Here is a 26,018-nt window from a genome sequence, read left to right on the forward strand (position 1 = left end):
TTTCCAGAGGAGTCTCGAGGATTTGCATGGAAGTTCCCGTTATTACTGCGCAAACGCACGTGGGTAGCAGGGACCGTGATTCTATGAAATCACTGATGTTACAACGCCTGCCTCATTCTTGACTAGGTGAAGAGTGGAGAAGTTCTCCCCACATCAATTGCAATCCCGATCCTTAAGCTGGTTTTGCCAACGCCTCCTTCTTCCAGCTGTTCTGCTTGGTTCTTTTACGGGGCTCCCACTCATTTCATATCCCCTGCTGCCTCCCTGGAGAGGCGCTGGTCTTTTGATGCTTTTTAAAACGGCCCAAAATACTTTTTTATTATGGCGTCACCTCCGGTTCCCATCTGAACACAGGAAGGCGCTGCTCTAAAGACCCTAGTTGGCAACTACGGCCCGGGGGCCAGATCCAGCCCAATTACCTTCTAAATCCGGCCCGCTGATGGTCCAGGAATCAGCATGTTTTTACATGAGTAGAATGTGTGCTTTTATTTAAAATGCATCTCTGGGTTATTTGTGGGGCATAGGAATTCATTCATATATATTTTTCCCAAAATATAGTCTGCCCCCCCCACAAGGTCTGAGGGACAGTGGACCAGCCCCCTGCTGAAAAATTTTGCTGACCCCTGTTGGGGTGTTCAGAGCAGCGCCTTCCTCTGTTTGGATGGCAGCCAAAGAATCCCAGACAGGTGACCACCCAATCTCTTCTTGAAAATCTCCCATCAAGGAGAGTCCACCACCTGAGAGAGTCCAATCCACTGCCAAAGAGGAAAGTTAATTTTCCCTGACGCTCTTAGACTTCAGTGAGCCAACCAGCTACAAATCCGTCTCTTATTCATGCCCTTCTTAAATCTCAGCTCATCTGTAAGCTCAGTGCAAACCTGAATCTCCCAGCAAGAGAAGACCCTGTATGGCAATACCTATGACCCATCTCTCCTCTGAAGAGGAAACCTTTATAATATGCATCCAAAACGATTGCTTATCTTTACAATTTCCCAGAGGGAAATTTCTTTTAGATCAAAGGAAATCTGATTTCTAGGGAAACCTGAATAGGTGAAAAGGCAATATAGGTCAAAAAGCAATAAAAAGGTAAAGGTACCCCTGCCCGTACGGGCCAGTCGTGTCCGACTCTAGGGTTGTGCGCTCATCTCACTTAAGAAGCCAGGGGGCCAGCACTGTTCGGAGACACTTCCGGGTCACGTGGCCAGCGTGACGAAGCTTCTCTGGCGAGCCAGCACCAGCGCAGCACACGGAAACGCCGTTTACCTTCCCGCTATAAAGCGGTACCTATTTATCTACTTGCGCTTGGGGGTGCTTTCGAACTGCTAGGTGGGCAGGAGCTGGGACCGAAAGACAGGAGCTCACCCCGCCGCGGGGATTTGAACCGCCGCCCATACGATCGGCAAGTCCTAGGCACTGAGGTTTTACCCACAGTGCCACCCGCGTCCCCAAAAAGCAATAGTTCTTTCTTAAATTAACAAATGATCATACGTTAATAGGAATAAAAATGTGTACCCGACCACCAAGACCATTCCATTATAACTATCCAACCTCCCAAAGTTACAACACTACTTGTGATGGTTTTGTTGAAACGTCGCCAGCCTCCCGAACATACTTTCAACAGCGAAGCTTCGTGATCATCCCTGGCTGCCGTTCAGGAATCTTCCTCCTCCTCTCAGACCAGGACGATCGGACAAATAAGCAGCCTCTTTCTCTTGAGGAAGCATACTAATTTCCCTTGTACAGCAACAGAAGGGAAAAGGCAGAATTGTAGTTTCATAACGACATTTATTTACTGCAAAACAACATCAACACAAAGGACACAAGATAGCTCAGTTGGTTAGACCATGGTGCTGATAACACCAAGGTTGCAGGTTCGATCCCTGTATGGACCAGCTGACTATTCCTGCATTGCAGGGGGTTGGACTAGATGATCCTCAGGGTCCCTTCCAACTCTACAATTCTATGATTCTATGACTGCATGTTTGAGCAGTCAAGCCCTGGGTTTTGCTACACACCCAGCTCTCTCCTGAGAGTGGAAGAGACTGAAAGAGACTCCTCCCAGCACACAGTGAGAGTCAGGCTGGGAAAGAGAATCTCACTTCCTTTCTCACGCTGTGCAAACTCACATGATGTAAACAGCATCTGCTGTTTCCTGCCAGCATGGCAACTGCTGGGGGCTGAAATCCCAACAGGTTTAACCCCTTTCCATTTTAACAATACAAATTATACAAACATACCAAGAGCAATAGTTCTAAGATGAAGGCTATACATCCAGCTGTTTTGATCTAGACAACCTTTACGTTGATATTTGATGTGCTTGTGAGCAGACTAAATGTCGGTACTCAAAAGAGTTTCATTGACGGGACAAACTGAAGAGCTGTTCAGGATTGTGAAGCTTTATTTAGAATAAAAGGTAGGAGGCCAAAAAAAGCCCCTCCCAAAAAAACCCCCACCACTCCAGGTTGAACAGATTTCAAAATAAAGCAGAGTGCTTGTAGCTCTATACCTGGATTAAGCATAGCCTATTCACATGTCATGTGGGACGCGGGTGGCGCTGTGGGTTAAACCACAGAGCCTAGGACTTGCCGATCAGAAGGTCGGCGGTTCGAATCCCCATGACAGGGTGAGCTCCCGTTGCTCGGTTCCTGCTCCTGCCAACCTAGCAGTTCGAAAGCACAAAGTGCAAGTAGATAAATAGGTACCACTCCGGCGGGAAGGTAAACAGCGTTTTCATGCGCTGCTCTGGTTCACCAGAAGCAGCTTAGTCATGCTGGCCACATGACCCGGAAGCTGTACGCCGGCTCCCTTGGTCAATAAAGCGAGATGAGCGCCGCAACCCCAGAGTCGGCCACAACTGGACTTAATGGTCAGGGGTCCCTTTACCTTTTTAATCGCAGCAGCTTGCATTGGTCGTGTGTCCTAGCTTTGTAGTTTGATGTGCATTTTCTGACAGAAGCCATGAAATTTGTTTCCAGGTATAAATGCATAAGGCGAAAGCCTGACTTGGGGCATGTACAGGATCAGGGTGCGTGTCTCACCTCTGGTCCCAGTAAGGAGAAAACCGCCTTCTTGTGGATCCGACACTTGGCGCGTGTTTGTGTGTGCTCAGCTAAGGAAATGGCAAAATTGTCACTTTTCTCGAGACGTCATCTCCGGTTCCCCTCCTTACACAGGCAGGGGATGCTCTGCGACTGAAATTGCGAGAGTCCCACCCCCACCCCCTTTCAAAAACGTGTCGGATGTTTATTACATGAAATGAAATCGGAGCAGGGAGCAGGGGAGGCGCAGGGCCAGGAGAGAACGAAGAGGTAAAGATGTGGCGTGTTAGGGAAGAGGTAATTGGCGGGTGCGGGGGGATGATTAGAGATGCTCTCCCCCAAACGCTCCTTTCCTAGGACCCATCGATGGGGGCCCTGATCCATGCAATCCGGCTGCAAAGTGGGTACCCGACACCTGCAGGGTTCGCATTGCACCGTCTCCTTTGAACACACACAAATTGTTACTGGTCCGGGACAGCCAAGAGACGCTCAACTGCTCCGCACCCCTTTGGGCACCTTTGCGGGAATTGAAATGCAATGCCTGTCAAGGGGGGGGGGTGACCACAGCGCCCCCGCCCCCAAGTAGGGTTGGCTGATAAATGGTAGAGACGGAGTGAGGGAGTCCACGGAAGGGTTAAGGGAAGCAAAAGAGTCCTGGATAGAGACGTGTCCCCTCCGTCTCTAACCCTCTAACCCACGGGAGATCATGGAGAGATCAGCTGGAGCAGGGCAGTTTCAGTCTCATATATTCACTATATAAATCCAAGGTTCCCACACTAAATGATGGTCTGGATGATATATCTGTAAGGTATAATGGCGTTTCTGAGGTGCAGAAGCCGTAGAAACTAACAAAAATATTCTAGTTTTTTTCTAGTGTGCCTGGAAAGGTTCCAAGGTTTCCCTGGGGACAGAGATGCTGCTGGAATGAGCTCATTGTGTTTCAAGGTGAACATACCCTTGGACTGCCTTGGTCTTGTCAAACTTCGGAGATGCTGTCTGACGCCTTGCAAGACCTTGGAACCTGGTGCTACTGGAAGTCCGGTTCCAAGGCCGTGTGTGGGTGTGGGTGTGGTGTGGGTGTGGGTGACATCATGACGTCATGTTGTGTGCACTGGAACCAAGTCGGCTCCCCTGATCTGGACACTTGACTTCTGCTGATCCAGCCTAGACCTAGAATAGCATTCTTTTTCTGCTGCTGCATCACAATGTTGATACATGTTAAAATTGTGGTCCATCAAGACGCCTAGATCCTTTACACATGTACTGCCAGATGTCCCCCCCATCCTATATTTGTGCAAAACCTTACACTTATCCCTATTGAAATGCGTTTTGTTAGAGATAGTACTTCCAATTTAAAGCGGAAACAAATGATTAAGCTCGTTTTACTAGGGAAATTGTATATAGATGAAGGAAACACGGTGTAAAAGGGTTCATAAATGATTTATTCTTTGTAACAGACTTCACACGGACACTCCTGTGTTGTGGGAAATCTCTCTCTCATCATAATCTCTGAAGCGCAGAGTCATGCAGGGGGAAGAATCCCAGGACAAGGTTTCTCCCACTGAATGGATCTGGATGGAGGCGATGGATGAGATGTAATGGCAAATGTCTGCATGCGTCTGTCCCATGAATAGAACATGGGTTGCTTGTTGCTATCCCAATGCAGGTTGCAATAACAATGCTTTCTATAAATTCTGCCTGGAAAACTTTTATAGAGGCTGAATATTTGTCACGACAAATAAACAATCAAAGGCTTAATGGTCCAATTTGCTTCAGATTTTGGTTGCCTTCCATTTTACTTTTCACTCTGACGGGGGAACCCAGCGAAGGAACTCAGGTTAAGGGACTTGGTCTAAAATGAGCCCCAAATTTTTCGCGCATCAACACACAAAAGATTTTAGGCAAATCGCTCAAACCAGGTCAGGTGACTAGACTGAAGGAATTTGATGAAGGAGGCGAACGACCTGTGGATTGGGGCCACGTGCCTTGGCTGGGTGGTGAGCATCAAACTGCCTGCCTCTCCTACCAAATTTGACTTCCTTTGGATTCAAACTTGGAGCTCCCACCACAGGCCAAGGAGCTCCAGGATAATTAACCCTCAGTTTAAGGGGAAAACGAAACAGCAAATAATTCCCTTACATGAAATACATTTGCTGCTCCTACTACAGCTTTTTTCACATTCAGGCCACCACTCCCTCTAAAGCTTTCTCCACACGCTGTACATTGATACGGTTTCTCCTTGGTGTCGGTTACAGATAGGTAGCCGTGTTGGTCTGCCATAGTCAAAACAAAACAAATTCCTTCCAGTAGCACCTTAAAGACCAACTAAGTCAGTTCTTGGTATGAGCTTTCGTGTGCATGCACACTTCTTCAGATTCGTATCTGAAGAAGTGTGCATGCACACGAAAGCTCATACCAAGAACTGACTTAGTTGGTCTTTAAGGTGCTACTGGAAGGAATTTGTTTTGTTTTGTCCTTGGTGTCGGTTCTTTTATGTAAAGTAAGGTGGTAATTGTGACTAAAGCTGTTTCCACACTACAAACATTTAAAGGGTGGGTTTTTCTGTGTGGGTTCTTTGATGTGCATTAAGGTTTCCACTCTGGCTAAAGCTCTTTCCACACTCCATACATTTGTAAGGTTTCACTCCTGTGTGGGTTCTCCGATGTGCAGTAAGGTCACAGTTCCTGTGAAAGCTCTTTCCACACTCCAAACAATTAAAGGGTTTCTCCCCTGTATGGATTCTTCGATGTGAAGCAAGGTGTCCTCTCTGGGAAAAACTCTTTCCACACTCCACACATTTGTAAGGTTTCACTCCTGTGTGGGTTCTCTGGTGCACAGTAAGGTCAAATTTTCTGACAAAACCCTTGCCGCACACCATGCATTTAAACTGTTCTGCCCATGTGTGCATTCTTTCATGTGCAGCAAGGTGTCCACTCTGGCAAAAGCTCTTTCCACACTCCATACATTTGTAAGGTTTCACTCCTGTGTGGGTTCTGTGATGCACAGCAAGGTCAAATTTTCTGAGAAAACTCTTGTCGCACTCCATGCATTTAAACTGTTTTGCCCATGTGTGCATTATTTTATGTGCAGCAAGGTGTCCACTCTGGCAATAGCTCTTTCCACACTCCATACATTTGTAAGGTCTCTCCCCAGTGTGGGTTCTTAGATGTAAAGTAAGATGGTGATTGAGACTGAAACTCCTTCCACACAGCATACATTTATATGGTTTCTCCCCAGTGTGGATTCTTTGATGTGCCATAAGGTTTCCGCTCTGACTGAAGCTCTTTCCACACTCCATGCATTTAAAGGGTCTCTCCCCCGCATGGATTTTTTTATGCTTGACAAGGTTACCAGCACTACTTAAGCTCTTTCCACACTCAATGCATTGAAATGCTTTATCCCTTGTTTGGGTTCTCTGATGCAAACTAAGCCTTCCACTATGACTGAACCTCTGTTCACACTCCACATTGCTGCTTCCTGTGCATTGCTCCTGTGAATTCAAGGGTACATGAACACCAATGTCCTGAGTAGTGGAAGGTGTGCTTTCCCCATTTTTCAACGTGTTTTCTACATGCTTTGGGGCCGATTGTTGATTTACAAATATCTCGCCTGCTGTTTCACTCTCCACATTTTCTAATGACACTACGGATGCCTCACCACAATTCTCACTCTTCAGCCAATTACCTGATTAGAGGGAAGGAGAAAAAGAAAATATTGTTCAAATTGCAAGGCAGAAACACAGATCAAGCCCAGTTCTCTGCTTCTCTGATTTTTCTCAGAGCCAGTGTGGTGTAGTGGTTAAGAGCGATAGACTCATAATCTGGGGAACTGGGTTCGATTCCCCGCTCCTCCACATGCAGCTGCTGGGTGACCTTGGGCTAGTCACACTTCTCTGAAGTCTCTCAGCCCCACTCACCTCACAGAGTGTTTGTTGTGGGGGAGGAAGGGAAAGGAGAATGTTAGCCGCTTTGAGACTCCTTAAAGGGAGTGAAAGGCGGGATATCAAATCCAAACTCTTCTTACAGTTTTCAAGTATGTCCCCCTCCTTCTCTTCCTACCCAACTGAATCCGAAGTTAGAGTCTGAATATGCCACAGTTTCAAGACAACAAGTCCCTCCCTGTTCCACATGCTGTCACTAAGCAGAGCTGTGTCTGCTGGTCTCTCCACTTTCCCAGAGCCCCATCCAACTGGATCTTCTCCTTACTCCCAAGTGATGAAGTCTGGTTTGGGAAATGGTTTCAAGGAGTTAATTCGGAATACAAAATACCCAAACACTCTTAGCACTACCACATCCATGGATCCCTTCCCAAAATAAGGGAAAGGCAAAGTCTTCACTGTGCTCCTGAGGGATAGCCCAGGGCCATGTGAACCCAGCAGAATCGCTCTGGCGCTTGTGAAGAGGATCTCACTGTACATTGACCTCAGCTCAGAGGCACCGTGGAGGCTATTTTAATTTGGGGCATATACTAGCAACGTGGAAAGGAAACCTCAGGCTAGAGGCCAACTCTGCTCTTTAGAAAAGGGCTGCTGGATCAGACCAATGGTCTCTCTCAGGCGTGAGCAACTTTTTGCAGGTTGAGAGCCACATGCTCACACTCTGTGAGGCCAGAGGCAAACGTGGGTGTATCAATGGATGCAAATGTCTGCTCTGGACAGGAGCAGATTTTCTACACACCCTTCTCTCTCCTCCCATCCAGGCAAGGAAGAAGCCCCACTTCAAGGAAACAACCCAGCCAGGAAAAAGGACTCGAGGAGGATGTGAATCTACACTGGTCAACAAGGGTCAGGGCCTGGAGAGGAGAGAGTCCCAAGGGCCCAATGGAAAGGCATTGAAAACCACATTTGTCTCGCTGGCCTGTTTAGTCCAAGAGCCCCACAGGGGCCAAAGGAATGCTGATAAGAAGCCCAGAAGCAGGACATAAAAAAGAAGAGTTTGGATTTGATATCCTGCTTTATCACTACTCTAATGAGTCTCAAAGCAGCTAACATTCTCCTTTCCCTTCCTCCCCCACAACAAACACTGTGTGTGATGAGTGGGGCTGAGAGACTTCAAAGAAGTGTGACTGGCCCAAGGTCACCCAGCAGCTGCATGTGGAGGAGCATCTGCTTTGACCAGATCACAAGTCCACCACTCTTAACCACTACACCATGCTGGCATCCGACTTCTCCTCCGTCACTTCCTGGAGGGCCCCACAACACATCTAAGCACCTACCTGCTGAGGTCTCCCCTTCTTTGGGATCCTGGAGAAATGGACCTTGTCTTTCTTCCCAGCAGGAATTGAGGTCTGATTCTGTCAAGAAGAGAGATAATATTATATAACTTTGGGGCACAACCGGCCATTTCAAATTAATCTATTCTCTCGCCTTTGAGCTCATAGATTCGGATTACAATGGTACCTCGTGTTACGGACAGGATCCGTTCCGGAGGCCCGTCCATAACATAAAACTTTCACAACTCAAAGTGCCGCATCTGCGCACACATGCGGTGCCGTTTAATGCTTCTGCGCATGCGCGAGCAACGAAACCCGGAAATAACCCGTTTCAGTACTTCCGGGTTTCCCGCATGAGCAACCTGAGTTTACGTAGCCCGAAGGCAGCCTAACTCGAGGTTCCACTGTATGTATTCAGATCCTATAAAGATGCACAGAATGAGCAGGAGGGGGCTGCATGGTCCCCACTGTCACAAGGTGTGTTTGTGTGAATTTACAAATGTTGCTTCAGACAGCAAATCTGCAAAAATCTATCTAAAGAGTAAAAGAAGGACCCCTATCAATCACCTAAAGAGAGAGCCTTGACAATCATCATGGACTGTCTGGGAAGAAGGCTCAGAGCCAGGGGATTGGTGGTGGGATGACGAGGGGCTGTCAGAAGGAAAAGAGGGAGCAGTCCAGGAGGAGGAGGTGTTGGAAGCTGAGGAGGGTTTGGTGAGCAGGAGGAGGCTGTGGCAGAGAGCAGGCCAGCCTTGGAGGCGGAAGCAGAGGCGGATATCAAGAAGAGTAGAGACAAGCTAAATAAGAAGCTAGAGACAAGCTAAATAAGAAGCTAGGGAAGCTCTCCCTCCTGCTTTGACCAGCTCCTCTCCCCACTGATCTCCCAGAACACACAGAGGAATGAAGAGGGTGAAGCAAGGAGAGACAAGCCAAAGGAGCCTTAGGCTGCTGGGGAAAGAACCAGGGGGAGGGCCTTAAGAGAGCAGTGGGAAGACAGGGAACATTATCCCTCCACCTACCTCATTGGAGCAAGACCTACTGGGAAGCGTGACCACTAGGCCTGCACTGTTTGGGGTTCTTTGAATAAAGGGTTAACTTCACTGACACTGGGTGTTTTATTGCTGATCTCCTCCTGATTCCGGCTCCTGACAACAATTTGCCACAGACCCACACTAAAGTAAGGAAAGTGGTAAGTGGTACTTTGAAAAGTGTTCTGATGCCAGTAAATAGAAAAGTAACTAGTTAGCTCTTTTTTCAGGAGTCTTATGGAAAGTAAGCTAGAAGGCAATAGCTAGAAGGAAGTAGCTAGGACTTTAAATGCGGAACTAGCCAGCCAAGAAGGGCACTCCGTCAGCCAGAGGGAGCCTCGGCGGACAAACTTCTTAGCTCCGAGTAAGACAGACACATGAGCTCTGCAGGAGGGCAAGGAGGCCAGGGCACCCCACTCTTGCAAACAAACAAAAAACAAAATATGTATTAATTAATTAATAATTTTATTTATTATAAATGGCTAACACCAGTAAAATGACAGTAAAAACATAATTGGGGGGGGGGGAACCAATTTAAAATACAGGTTAAAATGCAATTTAAAATGCATTTTCCCTTATAACCTTTAGAAGACACCTGAAGGCAGCCCTGTATAGGGAAGCCTTTTCATGTTTTATGTTTTACACAGGTAAATGGTAAGTGTTCCAGTTTGTGAACGTTTTCCGGAAGCCAAACGTCCCGACGCAGCTTCCGCTTGAGTGCAGGACGCTCCTGCAGCCAATTGGAAGCTGTGCCTTGGTTTTCGAATGGTTTTGGGAGTCGAATGGGACTCCTGGAACAGATTACGTTTGAGAATCAAGGCACCACTGTATTATGTTTTAATATGTGTTGGAAGCTGCCCAGAGTGGCTGGGAAAACCAGTCAGGCGAGAGGGGAATAATAATAATAATAATAATAATAATAATAATAATAATAATAATTATAGTAATTTTCTCCCTTGAGGCCGAGCTGGATATGTTAAGATGTGTAGTGGTGGTGAGATATGAAGTTCTCAGTCAAATAGACAAAATTAAAACAGATAAAACTCCAGGTCCACATGGCATCCGCCTGATTGTTTACAAAGAAGTCAAATGGGAAATTGCTATGCTCTAAATTCATTGAGGAGGAAAGTTCCACCAACGGCCACTAGCCAAGGTGGCTCTGCTCTGCTTCCACAGTCGGAGGCAGAATAGCGGTTTCTGGAAACCACAGGCAGGGAGAGATGCTACTATGCTCAGCTCCTGCTGGCTTCCCACAGGTAACAGGATACTGGATGAAATGGGCTACTGGGCTGATCCAGCAGGCTATTCGTACAAGGTATGTTGTTCCTACACGGCATGAATAAATGGCTCAAACAGGAGATTCACACCTCCAACGTCTAACAGCCAAGAGGCATAAAAATGTGCCCTCACCTAGAGAGGCCACCATCTCATAATTCTCCTCCATGACTTCCTTGTGCAGAGCTCGTTGGCCAGGATCCAGCAGAGCCCACTCCTCCTCCGTGAAAAACACAGCCACCTCCTCAAAGGTCAAGAGGGCCTGGAAGAAGAAGAAGAGGAAGAAAACAGAGCTTCTCTTAGATCCCCATCATCCCCACTCAACACAGAGGGAGGCTGGGTGGTCCCATCTGTGCCTCCTCCCTCCTCCCTGCTCCCGTTGCTCTTTCCCTACCTGAGGAAGCTGCATGGCTCCTCTTTCCACTCCACCTTGAAGAAGAGGCCGTTCAGAGGGGGGCTCAGAGGCCATTGTGCTGCCTTTGGAAGAGACAGAGGACAAGGAGGTGAAACTGGGCCACTTCCAGGACTCCGCTGTTGCCACAATGCACTTGAAAGCAGGGAGCAGCTCTCTAATGAGAACAATGGAGAAAAACGGATTTATTTAGGGTGGGAGACATTTACACAGATAGTATACCTTTGACCAGGGAACAAATATTAAGTAAAGCTAGGCAACATCTGGAATTATCTACACATTTTCTAACGAACCCAAAAGTTACTGCATATGCCTCTAGGCCCATAAACTCCAGTTGAAATTCTAATCACAAATACTAATGCAGAATCCAAACACAGATTATCTATCTATCTATCTATCTAGGGATGCGGGTGGTGCTGTGGGTTAAACCATAGTGCTGCTTGGGCTTTCCAAACGAAAGGTTAGCGGTTCGAATCCCTGCGACGAGGTGAGCTCCCGTTGTTTGGTCCCAGCTCCTGCCAACCTAGCAGTTCGAAAGCACACAGTGCAAGTAGATAAATAGGTACCGCTCCGGTGGGAAGGCAAACAATGTTTCCTGCTCTGGTATCGCCAGAAGCGGCTTAGTGATGCTGGCCACATGACCCGGAAAAACTGTCTGCGGAAGCGGACAAACACCAGCTCCCTTGGCCTGTAAAGCGAGATGAGCGCAGCAACCCCAGAGTTGTTCACAACTGGACTTAATTGTCAGGGGTCCCTTTACACACACACACACACACACACACACACACACACACAGAAAACTAAACATCCTATCTACCTGAAGTTTGGTATTGTTAAAGGTAAAGGTAAAGGGACCCCTGACCATTAGGTCTAGTCGTGGCCGATTCTGGGGTTGCAGTGCTCATCTCGCTTTATTGGCCGAGGGAGCCGGCGTACAGCTTCCGGGTCATGTGGCCAGCATGACTAAGTCGCTTCTGGAGAATTAGAGCAGCGCACGGAAACGCCGTTTACCTTCCCGCCGGAGCGGTACCTATCTATCTACTTGCACTTTGATGTGCTTTCGAACTGCTAGGCTGGCAGGAGCTGGGACTGAGCAACGGGAGCTCACCCCATTGCGGAGATTCGAACCGCCGACCTTCTGATCAGCAAGTCCTAGGCTCTGTGGTTTCACCCACAGTGCCACCTGCGTCCCCTTGGTATTGTTAGCCATTTTTAAAGAAGACAATGCTAATCTGAGATATGAAGAACTAATCACAATTTCTTTATTGGCTGCTCAACAACTCATTAATCAGAATTAGAAATCTCTGGAACATTTGCAGATAGAAACAGAAAGTCAGAAAAACTGGCAAAGGCAGTTAAGCCTTAGCTGGAAAAAGTACTGTGACAAGGTACCCTTTCAAAAAACCATAAACTGCTATGGCACCCACCAGACATCCACCTTGGAACGGCGGGGGGGGGGGCATTAAATGCAGTGCAAAATAAGCTGGGCAGCCCAGATCTCCGCACTTCAAAGAGAATCTTGCAATGTAAACTTTGATGAGCAGGAGACCCACCACCACCACTTTTCATTGCCTGGACCCCCCCCCCCAATACAGCTTCCCAGAGAAAAGGGGGGGGCTCTTCCTTGCTCTTCCCTCATCCCCCTCCCGCAAGAAATCTCATTTCCCTCCCTCCTTCCTTCCCCTCCCAGCTGCCCCGTTTGTAGATTCAGGGAGAGTAAAAGCAAACCACCCATAAATATCTTGCGCCTCTTTCTCCTCCTCTCCAGGTAATTTCTCCCAACTCCCCCAGCAAACTTTTAATCCGGAACCATCAGCCGGACTGAAGTGGGAGCCGCAGGCGGCGGAATCCGGAAGCGGCAGATCAACAAAAAAAAGCTGAATGACCAAGCCGCAAGTTCTTCAATGGGTTTCCCAGCTTCCGGCTCACCTGATTGGTTCGCCTCTTCGTTCCGGCTCTTCTGATTGGTTCTCTTTTCCCGGGCCTCTATTCATTTCGTCTTCGCCGCTGCCAGAGCTGAAGGGGGGGGGGGGCAGGTAGTTTGATGCTTTAACAAAAAACAAACAAACAAAAAAACCCTGTATTTACGCAGAACTAATCGCAGCAGCTTGCATTGGTCGTGCGTCCTAGCTTTGTAGTTTGATGTGCATTTTCTCAGACGGAAGCCATGAAATTTGTTTCCAGGTGAAGGTGCATAAGGTGAAAGCCTGACTTGGGGCATGTACAGGATCGGGGTGCGTGTCTCGCCTCTGGTCCCAGGAAGGAGAAAACCGCCTTCTTGGGGATCCGCCTGCAGGGTGCATCTGCGCCCTTGGCGCGCGCGCGCGTGCGTGTGGTCAGCTAAGGAAATGGCAAAATTGTCACACTTCTCGTGACGCCACCTCCGGTTTCCCTCCATACACGGGGGGGGGGGCGGCTCTGCGACTGAAATTGCGAAGCCCCCCACCCTTTGTTCGAAAACGTGTCGGATGTTCCCAGGCAGAGGGGGCAAAAGCAGCCTCTGGAGAAGCAGAAGATTTTGGAAAGGGGAGGAGGGGCGTCGGTAGAGAACTCCCCCCTCCCCATTATATTAAAGGAAATCGGAGCAGGGAGCAGGGGAGGCGGATGGCCAGGAGAGAACAAAGAGGTAAAGATGCGGCGTGTTAGGGAAGAGGTAATTGGCGGGTGCGGGGGGGGGGGATGATGAGAGACGCTCTCTCCAAAAACGCTCCTTTCCTACAACCCATCGAGGGGGCCCGGATCCTTGCATTCCGGTTGCAAAGTGGGGACTCAACAGCTGCAGGGTTTGCATTGCACCGTGGTCCGGGACGGCCAAGAGACGCTCAACTGCTCCCCACCCGTATGGGCGCCCTTGCGGGAATTGAAATGCAATGGCCATCAAGGGGGGAGGAGGGAGGCTGGTGATCGCAGCGCGCCCCCCCCCCCCCGGCTGATATACAGGGCTTCATTCGGGTTTCGCCCTTGCAGAAATCCCTCGGGACTTGCGGCCTGTCCGGGGTGCCCCGGGTAGGTCCCTTTTGGTCGTAGAGACGGAGTGAGGGAGTCCACGGAAGGGTTGAGGGAACCGAAAGAATTCTGGATGGAGACCCGTCCTGTCCCACCTCCCTGCTGCTCTTGCGAGGTCCCTCCGGATGGAGAGATTGGGGCGCTAGGAAAAGATTCGGCGCGCAGGGCTAGGGGTGAAAGGGGGCAAATGGGGTTTCTAAGCGCAGGAGAGAGGAGTAGGGTCTCCTTCAAGTCGAGCGAGCGGGGGTCTTCAGGAGAGGATTCCGGTTCCCCCACTTCCCTTGCAGCACGCTAAATTCTCTCTGCCCCCACCTTAACATAACTACGCAAAATCTACAGAGGCTCCCAGGTTTGTGTTGTCTTTGCTTCTTCACAAGATGAATCATAGAATCCTAGAGTTGGAAGAGACCACAAGGGCCATCGAGTCCAACTCCCTGCCAAGCAGGAAACACCATCAGAGCACTCCTGACATATGGTTGTCAAGCCTCTGCTTAAAGACCTCCAAAGAAGGAGACTCCACCACACTCCTTGGCAGCAAATTCCACTGTCGAACAGCTCTTACTGTCAGGAAGTTCTTCCTAATGTTTAGGTGGAATTTTCTTTCTTGTAGTTTGGATCCATTGCTCCGTGTCCGCTTCTCTGGAGCAGCAGAAAACAACCTTTCTCCCTCCTCTATGTGACATCCTTTTATATATTTGAACATGGCTATCATATCACCCCTTAACCTCCTCTTCTCCAGGCTAAACATGCCCAGCTCCCTTAGCCGTTCCTCATAAGGCATCGTTTCCAGGCCCTGTTAAAATTCATCTTGTTTGTTTTGGCCCAGTTCTCTAATCTGCCAAGGTCGTTTTGAAGTGTGATCCTGTCCTCTGGGGTGTTAGCATCCCCTCCCAGTTTGGTGTCATCTGCAACTTTTTTGATGATTTTTACAGTAACATAATAGCATCAATAACACTTATGCTTTACTTATTTGACGAACGAGAGACTCTGGTGTGATGAGTCTGAGCTCATCTCCTTGCCCAAAAGGAAGAAAAACACTGAGCAGGAAAGATTGAGGGGTATGTCCTTTCAGTATGCACTGAGACCCTACAGTATGTGTAGCTCATTTAAACAAAATCACTGATCCAATGAACAGCAGCAGTGAACAATGTGATAGTGAACTGACGTCTCTTGTCTCCATTGCCCTCTCACACTTGTTGTGAAGAATCTTCTTTCATTATGAATGGTCTGTGTCACCATTAAGAAAAAGAAGTCAGAATAGGCCAATATCTATGTCTACTGTCCCTGGATCAAAGGACGTTTCTTCTTTAAGTTCTCAGAAGTTCTTAAATCTAGCACAAGGTTGTCCTTTGAACTAGCCATATGTTTAACTGAGAATCAATCACAATCTGTCCATCATTTCAAAAATAAGACTTTAGAGCCATCCTACCCCAAAATGGCAACTGCTGTTGTAGTTTAGTTGTGTCCGACTCTTCGTGACCCCCTGGACCAGAGCATGCCAGGCACTCCTGTCTTCCACTGCCTCCCGCAGTTTGGTCAAACTCATGCTGGTAGCTTTGAGAACACTGTCCAACCATCTCGTCCTCTGTCGTCCCCTTCTCCTTGTGCCCTCCATCTTTCCCAACATCAGGGTCTTTTCCAGGGAGTCTTCTCTTCTCATGACTCCTAGACATTCAATTTTGGGCGGCTGTAACCTTCATTTAACAAGACATTTGGCACCTAGCTTCTATATATGAGTTTCTAACACTGATCCTGTTACCTCCACACACTGCTGCCTCTGTCCCTCTTAGTAGGAAGTCACGTACCACCATCACATCCTTCTTCCTCCGCTGGGGAGTGGTAGGAATTGCCCCTTCCACAGCCACCTTGGCGCGTTCTGAGGTCTGCACCTTGCTCCTCTGACCCAGAATTGATTTTGCAGCTCGAGTGACACATCAGGGTTCCTAACAGCCGCATTTCTCTGCAGATAGGCAGACCTCAGCTTGCTGTTCCTTCTCTTCCTGCATCTGCTGCAGGTGTGATTCTGCACATTCTCAGGCCGGAGGACAAACATGGCACAGGTGTGGCTGGTCACTGCAGCAGCTCCCTCGCCATCCATGTCTCTTGCTCCTACACACAGCATGAGACAGGACTCCTGGCCTGCCCCTCACACTCAGACGTAGAAGGATGGTTTCTAAATCTAATAAATAAAAATTGGGGTGAGTGTTTCCATCTGGGATTCCAGCAGCCAGGCTCCAACAGCCTTTTCCTGCATCTCCAGCTCTCCCTCTGCACTGCAAGGCTGACAGATGGAGGTCCCTATCCAAGGAAATTAGCCTACCTGAGCACACCTTCAGTTTATTCCAAGCGCCAAGCCTTCTCACTAGTTCCAGGCTACAGTCCCTAGAAAAACCTGAACCCTGGGTCTCCCAATATGGCTGCTATGCACCTCCTGGGGCCAAAGGGACTGTGTGGGTGATTAATAAATATCCAGAGGTTCAAAGGGCTAAGATGTGCCCCAGGGGTGGAATAATATTACACGGGGAATGAAAAATGTCATTAGCAACTCTGATTCTGAGAAATGGAGGGCACGTTCGTGGAAGGAAAACAGCTCCCTTTCCTGTCAGGCAGGTCCTTATTTAAAAAGGCAATCCCACAACTGTATTCTTAGATCAAACTACTTTATTAATGATAATTTAGTATTATGGAAGGTTGATGATGCGTGGTGAGCCAGTGTGGTGTAGTGGTTAAGAGCGGTAGTCTCGTTATCTGGGGAACTGGGTTCGCGTCTCCGCTCCTCCACATGCAGCTGCTGGGTGACCTTGGGCCAGTCATACTTCTCTGAAGTCTCTCAGCCCCACTCACCTCACAGAGTGTTTGTTGTGGGGGAAGAAGGGAAAGGAGAATGTTAGCCACTTTGAGACTCCTTGAAGGGAGTGAAAGGCGGGATATCAAATCCAAACTCCTCCTCCTCCTTCTCCTCCTCCTCTTCTTCTTCTTCTTCTTCCTATTATTTGGCATTGTTTCACCTCATTTGCTTAAAATTTGGGACATAAAGAAGACAGGGAGGAATGTACAATAGGTTGAAATAAGAGAAGGAGCTAATTGCATTTGATGTGTGTTACAGTCTTTGTTCTCTTCCTTGAAATACTAACAGGGGTTTTCCTCTCCTCTCATTTCCAAGCAGGTTATGGAGAAGACAGTGTGTCATCTGTATTTTCATTTGGAAATACGAAGAGACCATTCAAATGTGGTGAATGTGGAATGTGCTTCAGTCCATGTGCACAGTTAATAAACTCACAGAGTGGGGAAACCGTTCAAAGGTATGGAGTGTGTAAAGAGCGTCATACAAACTTCATCTCTTACTTTACATCATCTAACTCACATGAGTGAGAAACCCTACAAATGTATGCAGTGTGGATGGAGATTCAGTATGAGTAGACAACTTATTGTACATCAAAGGATTCACGCCACAGAAAAACCATTTAAATGTATAGAGTGTGGGAAGAGTTTCTATCATAGCATAACGCTAAGCAACCATCAACGGACTCACACAGGGGAGAAACCATTTAAATGTATAGAGTGTGGAAAGAGCTTCTGTCATAGCATAACGCTAAGCAAGCATCTACGGACTCACACAGGGGAGAAACCATTTAAATGTATGTACTGTGGAAAGAGCTTCACACGTAATGGAAACTTCAGAAAACATCTACGGAGTCACACAGGGGAGAAACCATTTAAATGTATGGAGTGTGGAAAAAGCTTCAGTCAGAGTTCATCACTTAATAGACATCATCAAACTCACACGAGTGAGAGACCTTATAAATGTTTGGAATGTGGAAAAAGCTTTCGCTCAGGTGTACATCTTACTTTACATCATCGAACACACACAGGGGAGAAACCATTTAAATGTATGGAGTGTGGAAAGAGCTTCACTCGAAAGGGAACTCTAAGAGTACATCAACAGACTCACACAAGGGAGAAACCATTTAAATGTAAGGACTGTGGAAAGAACTTCACACATAATGGAAACCTTAGACAACATCTACAGACTCACACAGGGAAGAAACCATATGAATGTATGGAATGTGGAAAGAGCTTTCGTTCAAGTGATCATCTGACTTTACATCGTAGAACTCACTCAGGGGAGAAACCATTTAAATGTATGGACTGCGGAAAGAGCTTCACACATAATGGAAACCTTAGAAAACATCTACGGAGTCACACAGGGGAGAAACCATTTAAATGTATGGAGTGTGGAAAAAGCTTCAGTCAGAGTTCATCACTTAATAGACATCATCAAACTCACATGGGTAAAAAACCCTACAAATGTATGCAGTGTGGGTTAATATTCAGTATGAGTAGACAACTTATGGTACATCGAAGGAGTCACGCAGCAAAAAAACAATTTAAATGTGTAGAGTGTGGAAAGAGCTTCACATATAAGGTAAGCCTTAGAAGCCATCAACGGACTCACACAGGGGAGAAACCATTTAAATGTATCGAATGTGGAAAGAGCTATGCATTACATGGACACCTTAGCAACCATCAACGGACTCACACAGGGGAGAAACCATTTAAATGTATCGAATGTGGAAAGAGCTTCGCATTAAATGGAAACCTTAGCAACCATCAACGGACTCACACACGGGAGAAACAATTTAAATGTATGGAGTGTGGAAAGAGCTTTCGTTCAGATGAACATCTGACCTTACATCATCGAATTCACACAGGGGAGAAACCATTTAAATGTATGGTCTGTGGAAAGAGCTTCACACATAATGGAAACCTTAGAAAACATCTACGGAGTCACACAGGGGAGAAACTATTTAAATGTATGGAGTGTGGAAAGAGCTTCACACATAATAGAAACCTTAGAAAACATCTATGGACTCACACAGGGGAGAAACTATTTAAATGTATGGAGTGTGGAATGAGCTTCAACACTAGAGGAGTGCTTAGAAACCATCAATGGACTCACACAGGGAAGAAACCATATGAATGTATGGAATGTGGAAAGTGCTTTCGTTCACGTAATCTTCTGTCTTTACATCACAGAACACACACAGGAGAGAAACCATTTAAATGTATGGAGTGTGGAAAGAGCTTTTCACATAATGGAGACCTTAGAAAACATCTACGGATTCACACAGGGGAGAAACCATTTAAATGTATGGAGTGTGGAAAAAGCTTCAGTCAGAGTTCAGCAATTAATAAACATCATCAAACTCACACAGGTGAGAGCTTGTAAATGTTTGGAATGTGGAAAAAGCTTTCGTTCAGGTGAACATCTGACTTTACATCATCGAACGCACACAGGGGAGAAACCATATACAGTAAATGTATGAAGTGTGGAAAGAGCTTCAGTCTAAAGGAGACTAAGAGTACATTCACAAACTCACACAGGTGGAAAACCATTTAAATGTATGGAGTGTGGAAAGAGCTTCTGTCACCTTACAAAACATCAATAGACTCACAAAGGAAGAAACATTTAAATTCCAGGAGTACAGAAACTGCTTCTGTTTACTGGAGTACTTACAAAATGTTTACGGACTTATATGGAAGGAACCATTTAGATGTATGGAGTGTAGAAAGATTTTTCCTCAACAAGAAGAAGAGGAGGAGGAGGAGGAGTTTAAATTTGATATCCCGCTTTATCACTACCCTAAGGAGTCTCAAAGCGGCTAACATTCTCCTTTCCCTTCCTCCCCCACAACAAACACTCTGTGAGGTGAGTGGGGCTGAGAGACTTCACAGAAGTGTGACTGGCCCAAGGTCACCCAGCAGCTGCATGTGGAGGAGCAGAGACGCGAACCCGGTTCACCAGATTACGAACCACCGCTCTTAACCACTACACCACACTGGCTCTCTCAAGGGTTCATTTCTTCCTTCTAATGAACAGGCTCCTATAGGTGGAAATCAAATTTAAATGCATCCCATATATGTGATGATCTGGTGTTTTAATGTAAAGTTGTACTTTCATGTAGTAAAGTAATCAAGCTAGCGTATCACAATAGTTAGTAATGTATAAATGGCTTTGTACAGTGTACCTCAGGTTACAAACAGCCTCGTTGATGATTATTTTGGATTACGACCACTTCAAACTTGGAAATGAGTTGGTTAAACTAGAATTATAGGAATGGCAGCATGACATGCATTGTTCTAATTGAGGCCCAGGACCCGCATACCATTGAAAAAGGGACACGTCAGGGGTGCCCAATCTCTCCATTACTTTTTATATCAGTCCTGGAGGTTTTGCTGAACATGATTAGAAGGGATCAGCTGGTTAAAGGGGTACAGGTCGGAGCTAAACAGTACAAATTGAGAGCATTTGCAGATGATCTGGTACTTACATTACAAGAGCCTGAATCTAGTACTAAAAGGGTCTTAGAACTAATTCAAGAGTTTGGTCAAGTGGCAGGATTTAAATTGAATAAGTTAAAAACTAAGGTTTTAGAGAAAAATTTAACATCAATTGAAAGAGAGAGGTTTCAGAATGAAACAGGTTTGACTGTGGTTAAGAAAGTGAAATATCTGGGGATTAACATGACAGCTAAAAATGGGAACTTATTTAAAGATAATTATGAAAAATGTTGGACGGAAGTGAAAAAAGATTTAGAAATTTGGTCAAATTTGAAGCTTTCCTTGTTGGGTCGAATTGCAGTTATAAAGATGAATGTATTGCCTAGAATGTTGTTTTTGTTTCAAACATTGCAAATTGTGGACAAGATGGACTGTTTCAAGAAGTGGCAGAAAGATATTTCCAGATTTGTCTGGCAGGGCAAGAAGCCCAGAATAAAATTTAAGATATTAACTGACGCAAAGGAAAGGGGTGGATTTGCCCTGCCAGACTTCAAACTTTATTATGAATCAGCAGCATTCTGCTTGTTGAAAGACTGGCTGCTTCTTGAGAACACAGACATTTTGGACTTAGAAGTTTTAACAATACTTTTGGGTGGCATGCATATTTGTGGTTTGACAAGGTTAAAGCTCATAAAGCCTTTAAAAATCATATTGTCAGGAAAGCACTATATAATGTCTGGATCAGATACAAAGACTTGTTGGAAAATAAAACCCCAAGGTGGTTGTCGCCAATGGAGGCAAAGGCTGTGAAAGGCTCAATATGGAGTCAAAATGGCCAAAATATTGGGAAATTTTGGAACAAGAAGGGGACAAACTGAAATTGCAGAGTTTTGAGAAACTAAAAGATAAGGTGCGAGACTGGCTTCATTATTATCAAATAATGGAGGTTTATAAGATGGACAGGAAAATTGGCTTCCAGGTGGAAAAATCAAAATTGGAAACAGAAGTGTTAGAATCCAATACTAAAAATTTGTCAAAAATGTATAACTTGCTGTTGAAATGGAATACACAGGATGAAACGGTGAAATCAGCCATGATTAAGTGGGCACAAGATATTGGTCATAACATTATGTTTGCTGACTGGGAAAAGTTGTGGACCACCGGGATGAAATTTACAGCTGAAAAAGGTATTTAAATATACCTTTCTGAAGAAACCAGAGGCCTTTCTCTTGGGCATTGTCGGCCAATTGGTGCCAAAGAAGGATAGAACTTTTTTTATGTATGCTACAACAGCAGCAAGAATACTCATCGCAAAGTATTGGAAGACACAAGATCTACCCACCTTGGAAGAATGGCAGATGAAGGTGATAGACTATATGGGACTGGCAGAGATGACTGGCAGAATCCGAGACCAGGGGAGAGAGACAGCGGAAGAAGATTGGAAGAAATTCAAGGACTATCTTAAGAAGTATTGTAAAATTAATGGATGTTAGAATGACGTTGGTTTAGAAATTCAGTGGTTTCCAGCTGTAATGGATAAGTAAAAGAAAAGAGAGACTTAAAATTAATTGAAAAATAAGGGAAAGGATTTGCTGAATTAATAAATTAGAAATTGGAATACAGAAAGGGGAGGTACGAGGAAGTCGGGGAAGTAACTTATAAGAAAATAAGGGACTGAAATTATACGTGTTTTTATTTTTTGTTTGTTTTTATTATTGTATTGTTTAGTTTTGTTTTTATAAAATGTTGGAAATTTTAATAAAAATATTTTTTAAAAAAATATTATAGGAATGGCAGCATGACGTGCATTGTTTTAATTGCGGCCCAGGACCCACGTACCTACAGAACCGCCTCTCCTTGTACACTTGGTGGAGGACCTTAAATGACAACATTTTGGAGGTCCCACAGCGCAAGGTGGTTAGATTGGTCTCAACTAGGGCCAGGGCCTTTTCAGTACTGGCCCCTACTTGGTGCAACGCTCTGTCACAAGAGACTAGGGCCCTGCGGGATTTGACATCTATCCGCAGGACCTGCAAGACAGCTGTTCCACCTGGCCTTTGGTTTGGACTCAGTCTGACCATTGTGTTTCCCTCCCCTTATGGTTTTGATGTGTGGGCTATTTTTAAAATGAGGCTGCATTTTAAATTGCATTTTAACCTTATTTTAAATTGGTATGGTTTTTTTTTCCTATTATGTTTTTACTGTAATTTTACTGGTGTTAGCCGCCCTGAACTCGGCTCTGCCCGGGGAGGGCGGGGTATAAATAAAACTTGTTAATAATAATAATAAAGCAACAAATAGTTTATACATTAATGGTGCTGCAATGACTCCTGATTCTTTGAAGGGCAGATTGTTCAGGTAAAACATACCTGGTGGCAGCAGGAATAAAGGGGATGTTTAGATCAGAAGGTCGGTGGTTCCAATCCTGCAATAGGGTGAGTTCCCATTGCTCGGTCCCAGCTCCAGGCAACCTAGCATTTCGAAAGAACGAATTGCAAGTAGATAAATAGGTACCACTCCAGCGGGAAGGTAAACAGCGTTTCCATGCGCTGCTCTGGTTCGCCAGAAGTGGCTTAGTCCTGCTGGCCACATGACCCGGAAGCTGTACGCTGGCTCCCTCGGCCAATAAAGCGAGAAGAGCGCTGCAACCCCAGAGTCGTCCGCGACTGGACCTAACGGTCAGGGGTCCCTTTACCTTTACCTTTTAGTGGAATAAGGAAGAAAGTCTCAGCTCTTAGGTGTGCTTCTAGCATGAGGTGGGACGGTTGGAACAGGGCAGTGTGGGCAAGTGGCAGGTGACACGAGAGGGTGTAAATACATCAGTGGAAACTCATGCCTGATTCTCCCCAACTTAGCACCCAGAGGGGAGATCCACAGGGGAAGTTCCTACAAATCCATGAAGTAAGACATACCTACTATTACAGGAAACAAGAAACTTCCTTCCAACCAATAGGGCACAGAGAGGGGATGAAGTGTGAAGGGAAACTTAACCCTTACCTCTCCATCTGTGGCCCAAACACAACTCCACTGGAAGAATGGTACACATTTGGAAAGAAAAGATGCTGCAGGTACCAGTGAATCCCCTGGTTGGTCCATTTTCACTTATAAGCATCATGTGGCTACCCCAGGGCTACTGCTTTTGTGACAAGCAATCATCATCATCATCATCGATTGGGTTGCCCCAGACACTTTGGAGTCTTCTAAAAGTTATGTACTGTGGATTGCTGTTTCTGTTTCAGACATTGCAAATTATAGACAAGACGGATTGTTTCAAGAAGTGGCAGAAAGATATATCTAAATTTGTCTGGCAGGGCAAAAAACCCAGAATAAAATTTAAGATTTTAACTGATGCAAAAGAAAGGGGGGGTTTTGCGCTGCCGGACTTAAGACTTTATTATGAAGCAGCAGCTTTTTGCTGGTTGAAGCAATGGCTACTTCTTGAAGACACAGATATTCTAGACTTGGAAGGGTATGATAACAATTTTGGCTGGCATGCATATTTATGGTATGACAAGGTAAAGATCTACAAAGGCTTTAAAAATCATATTGTCAGGAAAGCTTTATATAATGTTTGGAATCGATATAAGGATTTGTTGGAAAATAAAACACCCAGATGGTTGTCACCAATGGAAGCTAGAGCGGTAAAAAAACTTAACATGGATTCTAACTGGCCAAAATATAGTGAAATTATAGAATATGACGGTGAAAAAGTTAAATTACAGAGCTTCGAGAAATTAAAATCCAAAGTTCGTGACTGGTTACATTACTATCAGATAAATGAGACTTTTAAGCAGGACAAGAAACTAGGATTTCAGAAAGAGAGGTCAAAATTGGAAACAGAACTGTTAGAGACCAATACTAAGAATTTGTCTAAAATGTATAACTTGTTGCTGAAATGGAATACACAGGATGAAACAGTTAAATCAGCTATGATTAAATGGGCACAAGACTTAGGTCATGATATTATGTTTGCTGACTGGGAACAGTTATGGACCACAGGCCTTAAATTTACGGCATGTAGTGCCTTGAAAGAAAACATAATGAAAATGATCTATAGATGGTACATGACTCCAGTCAAGCTTGCAAAGATATATCATTTGCCCAGTAACAAATGCTGGAAATGTAATGAATGTGAAGGAACTTTCTATCATCTTTGGTGGACCTGCCCAAGGGTTAAAGCCTACTGGGAAATGATCTATAATGAAATTAAGAAAGTCCTTAAGTGGACATTTGTAAAGAAACCGGAGGCTTTTCTCTTGGGCATGGTCGGCCAATTGGTACCAAAAAAAGATAAGATCTTTTTTATGTATGCAACTACAGCAGCAAGAATACTTCTAGCAAAGTATTGGAAGATGCAAGAATTACCTACTCTGGAAGAATGGCAGACGAAGGTGACTGAATTTATGGGACTGGCAGAGATGACCGGCAGAATCCGTGATCAGAGGAAGGAGACAGTGGAAGAGGACTGGAAAAAATTTAAATTATATCTTAAGAACTGTTGCAAAATTTTGGACTGATAAAATGTCAAGGGTTAAGAAATAGAGAATTATAGTTGTAAATATTTAAGTTAAGAAAATTATGAAGGAAATCAAATCTTGAAAAGGAATGAAGGATTGCTAAAAATTTTGGATACAGGGGTGCAGTGAAGGGGAGGCATGGGGAAGTCATGTATTGTTTGTTTGTTTGTTTAATTTTGTGCTTTTTGTTTTATGAAAATCAATAAAAATTATTTTTAAAAAAAATAAAAGTTATGTACTGTGGTTCTTTATCTGCATGGCATCTCAATACATCTCATGGGAGAGCGTTTCACAGGGCGGGTGCCACCACCAAGAAGGCCCTCTGCCTGCTTCCCAGTAACTTTCTTCTTGGAGTGAGGGAACCAGCAGAAGACCCTCGGATCTCAGTGTCTGGGCTGAACAATGGGGGTGGATTTGCTCCATCCGGTATACAGGGCCAAGGCCAATTAGGGTGTGCACCAACACTCTGAATTGCGCTCAGAAACGTACCGGGAGCCAATGCAGGTCTTTCAGGACCAGTGTTATATGGTCCTGGCGGCCGCTCCCAGTTACCAGTCCAGCTGCCACATTCTGAATTAGTTGTAGTTTCCAAGCCACCTTCTAAGGCAGCCCCACGTAGAGCGCATTGCAGTCATCCAAGCGGAAGATAAACAGAGTATGCACGACTCTGGCAAGACACTCTGTGGGTGGGCAGGGTCTCAGCCTGCATACCAAACGGAGCTGGTAAACAGCTGCCCTGGACACAGAATTGACCTGCACCTCCATGGACACCTGCGAGTCCAAAATGACTCCCAGGGTGCGCACCTGGTCCTTCAGGGTACAATTACCCCATTCAGGACCAGTGAGCCCTCCACACCCGCCTGCCCCCTGTCCCTCAAAAACAGTCCTTCTGTCTTGTCAGGATTCAACCTCCATCCATTAGCTGCCATCCATCCTCCAACCTCCTCCAGACTCTCACGCAGGACCTTCACTGCTTCTGATTTGAAAGAGAGATAGAGCTGGTTTAACAACGTCGGTGGCAAAGGGATGCGGGTGGTGCTGTGGGTTAAACCACAGAGCCTAGGATTGCCGATCAGAAGGTCGGCGGTTCGAATCCCCTTGACGGGGTGAGCTCCCGTTGCTAGGTCCCTGCTCCTGCCAACCTAGCAGTTCGAAAGCACGTCAAAGTGCAAGTAGATAAATAGGTACCGCTCTGGCGGGAAGGTAAGCGGCGTTTCTGTGCGCTGCTCTGGTTCACCTGAAGCGGCTT

General features: G+C 45.9%; 2 protein-coding genes across 9 annotated transcripts in view; one reads left to right on the forward strand and one right to left on the reverse strand.

Moving 5' to 3' along the window:
* LOC309336722 (uncharacterized protein) overlaps window positions 1-13,277 on the reverse strand; it is a 182,900-nt gene extending 169,623 nt beyond the window's left edge. Inside the window, exons 1-5 of one of the 2 annotated variants that reach the window (XM_081852953.1) lie at window positions 12,894-13,277; window positions 10,947-11,121; window positions 10,688-10,814; window positions 8,253-8,330; window positions 5,505-6,722 (exon numbers count right to left, since the gene is read on the reverse strand). In XM_081852953.1, coding sequence (XP_081709079.1) covers window positions 5,584-6,722; window positions 8,253-8,330; window positions 10,688-10,814; window positions 10,947-11,121; window positions 12,894-12,958 — 1,584 coding nt within the window. In that variant the 5' untranslated portion in view covers window positions 12,959-13,277 and the 3' untranslated portion in view covers window positions 5,505-5,583. Of the gene's footprint in view, window positions 1-5,504; window positions 6,723-8,252; window positions 8,331-10,687; window positions 10,815-10,946; window positions 11,122-12,893 lie in introns of those variants that run through there. The other variant, XM_081852945.1, reaches the window with a different exon arrangement.
* LOC309336713 (uncharacterized protein) lies at window positions 2,860-19,963 on the forward strand. Of its 7 annotated transcripts, none has more exons than XM_081852926.1 (3): window positions 13,398-13,590; window positions 17,137-18,262; window positions 18,515-19,963. In XM_081852926.1, exons 2-3 carry the CDS (start codon window positions 17,275-17,277, stop codon window positions 19,198-19,200), a joined length of 1,674 nt encoding a protein of 557 aa, XP_081709052.1. In that variant the 5' UTR covers window positions 13,398-13,590; window positions 17,137-17,274; the 3' UTR covers window positions 19,201-19,963. The 7 variants fall into 7 exon arrangements, with proteins under 7 accessions (XP_081709049.1, XP_081709052.1, XP_081709053.1 ...); XM_081852927.1 differs by having other exon boundaries at window positions 13,399-13,590; window positions 17,137-17,758; window positions 18,095-19,963; XM_081852925.1 differs by having other exon boundaries at window positions 13,399-13,590; window positions 17,137-17,334; window positions 17,383-19,963.
* Window positions 19,964-26,018: the final 6,055 nt, after the last annotated feature.

This window comes from Podarcis erhardii (assembly GCF_964252035.2).
Source record: "Podarcis erhardii genome assembly, chromosome: 2".
In the NCBI taxonomy this organism is placed as follows: domain Eukaryota; kingdom Metazoa; phylum Chordata; class Lepidosauria; order Squamata; family Lacertidae; genus Podarcis; species Podarcis erhardii.

What these genes read in the sequence shown, in the direction of transcription:
- LOC309336713 (XM_081852923.1), top strand. Translation starts at nt 17,275, where the DNA reads ATGGAGTGTGTAAAGAGCGTCATACAAACTTCATCTCTTACTTTACAT.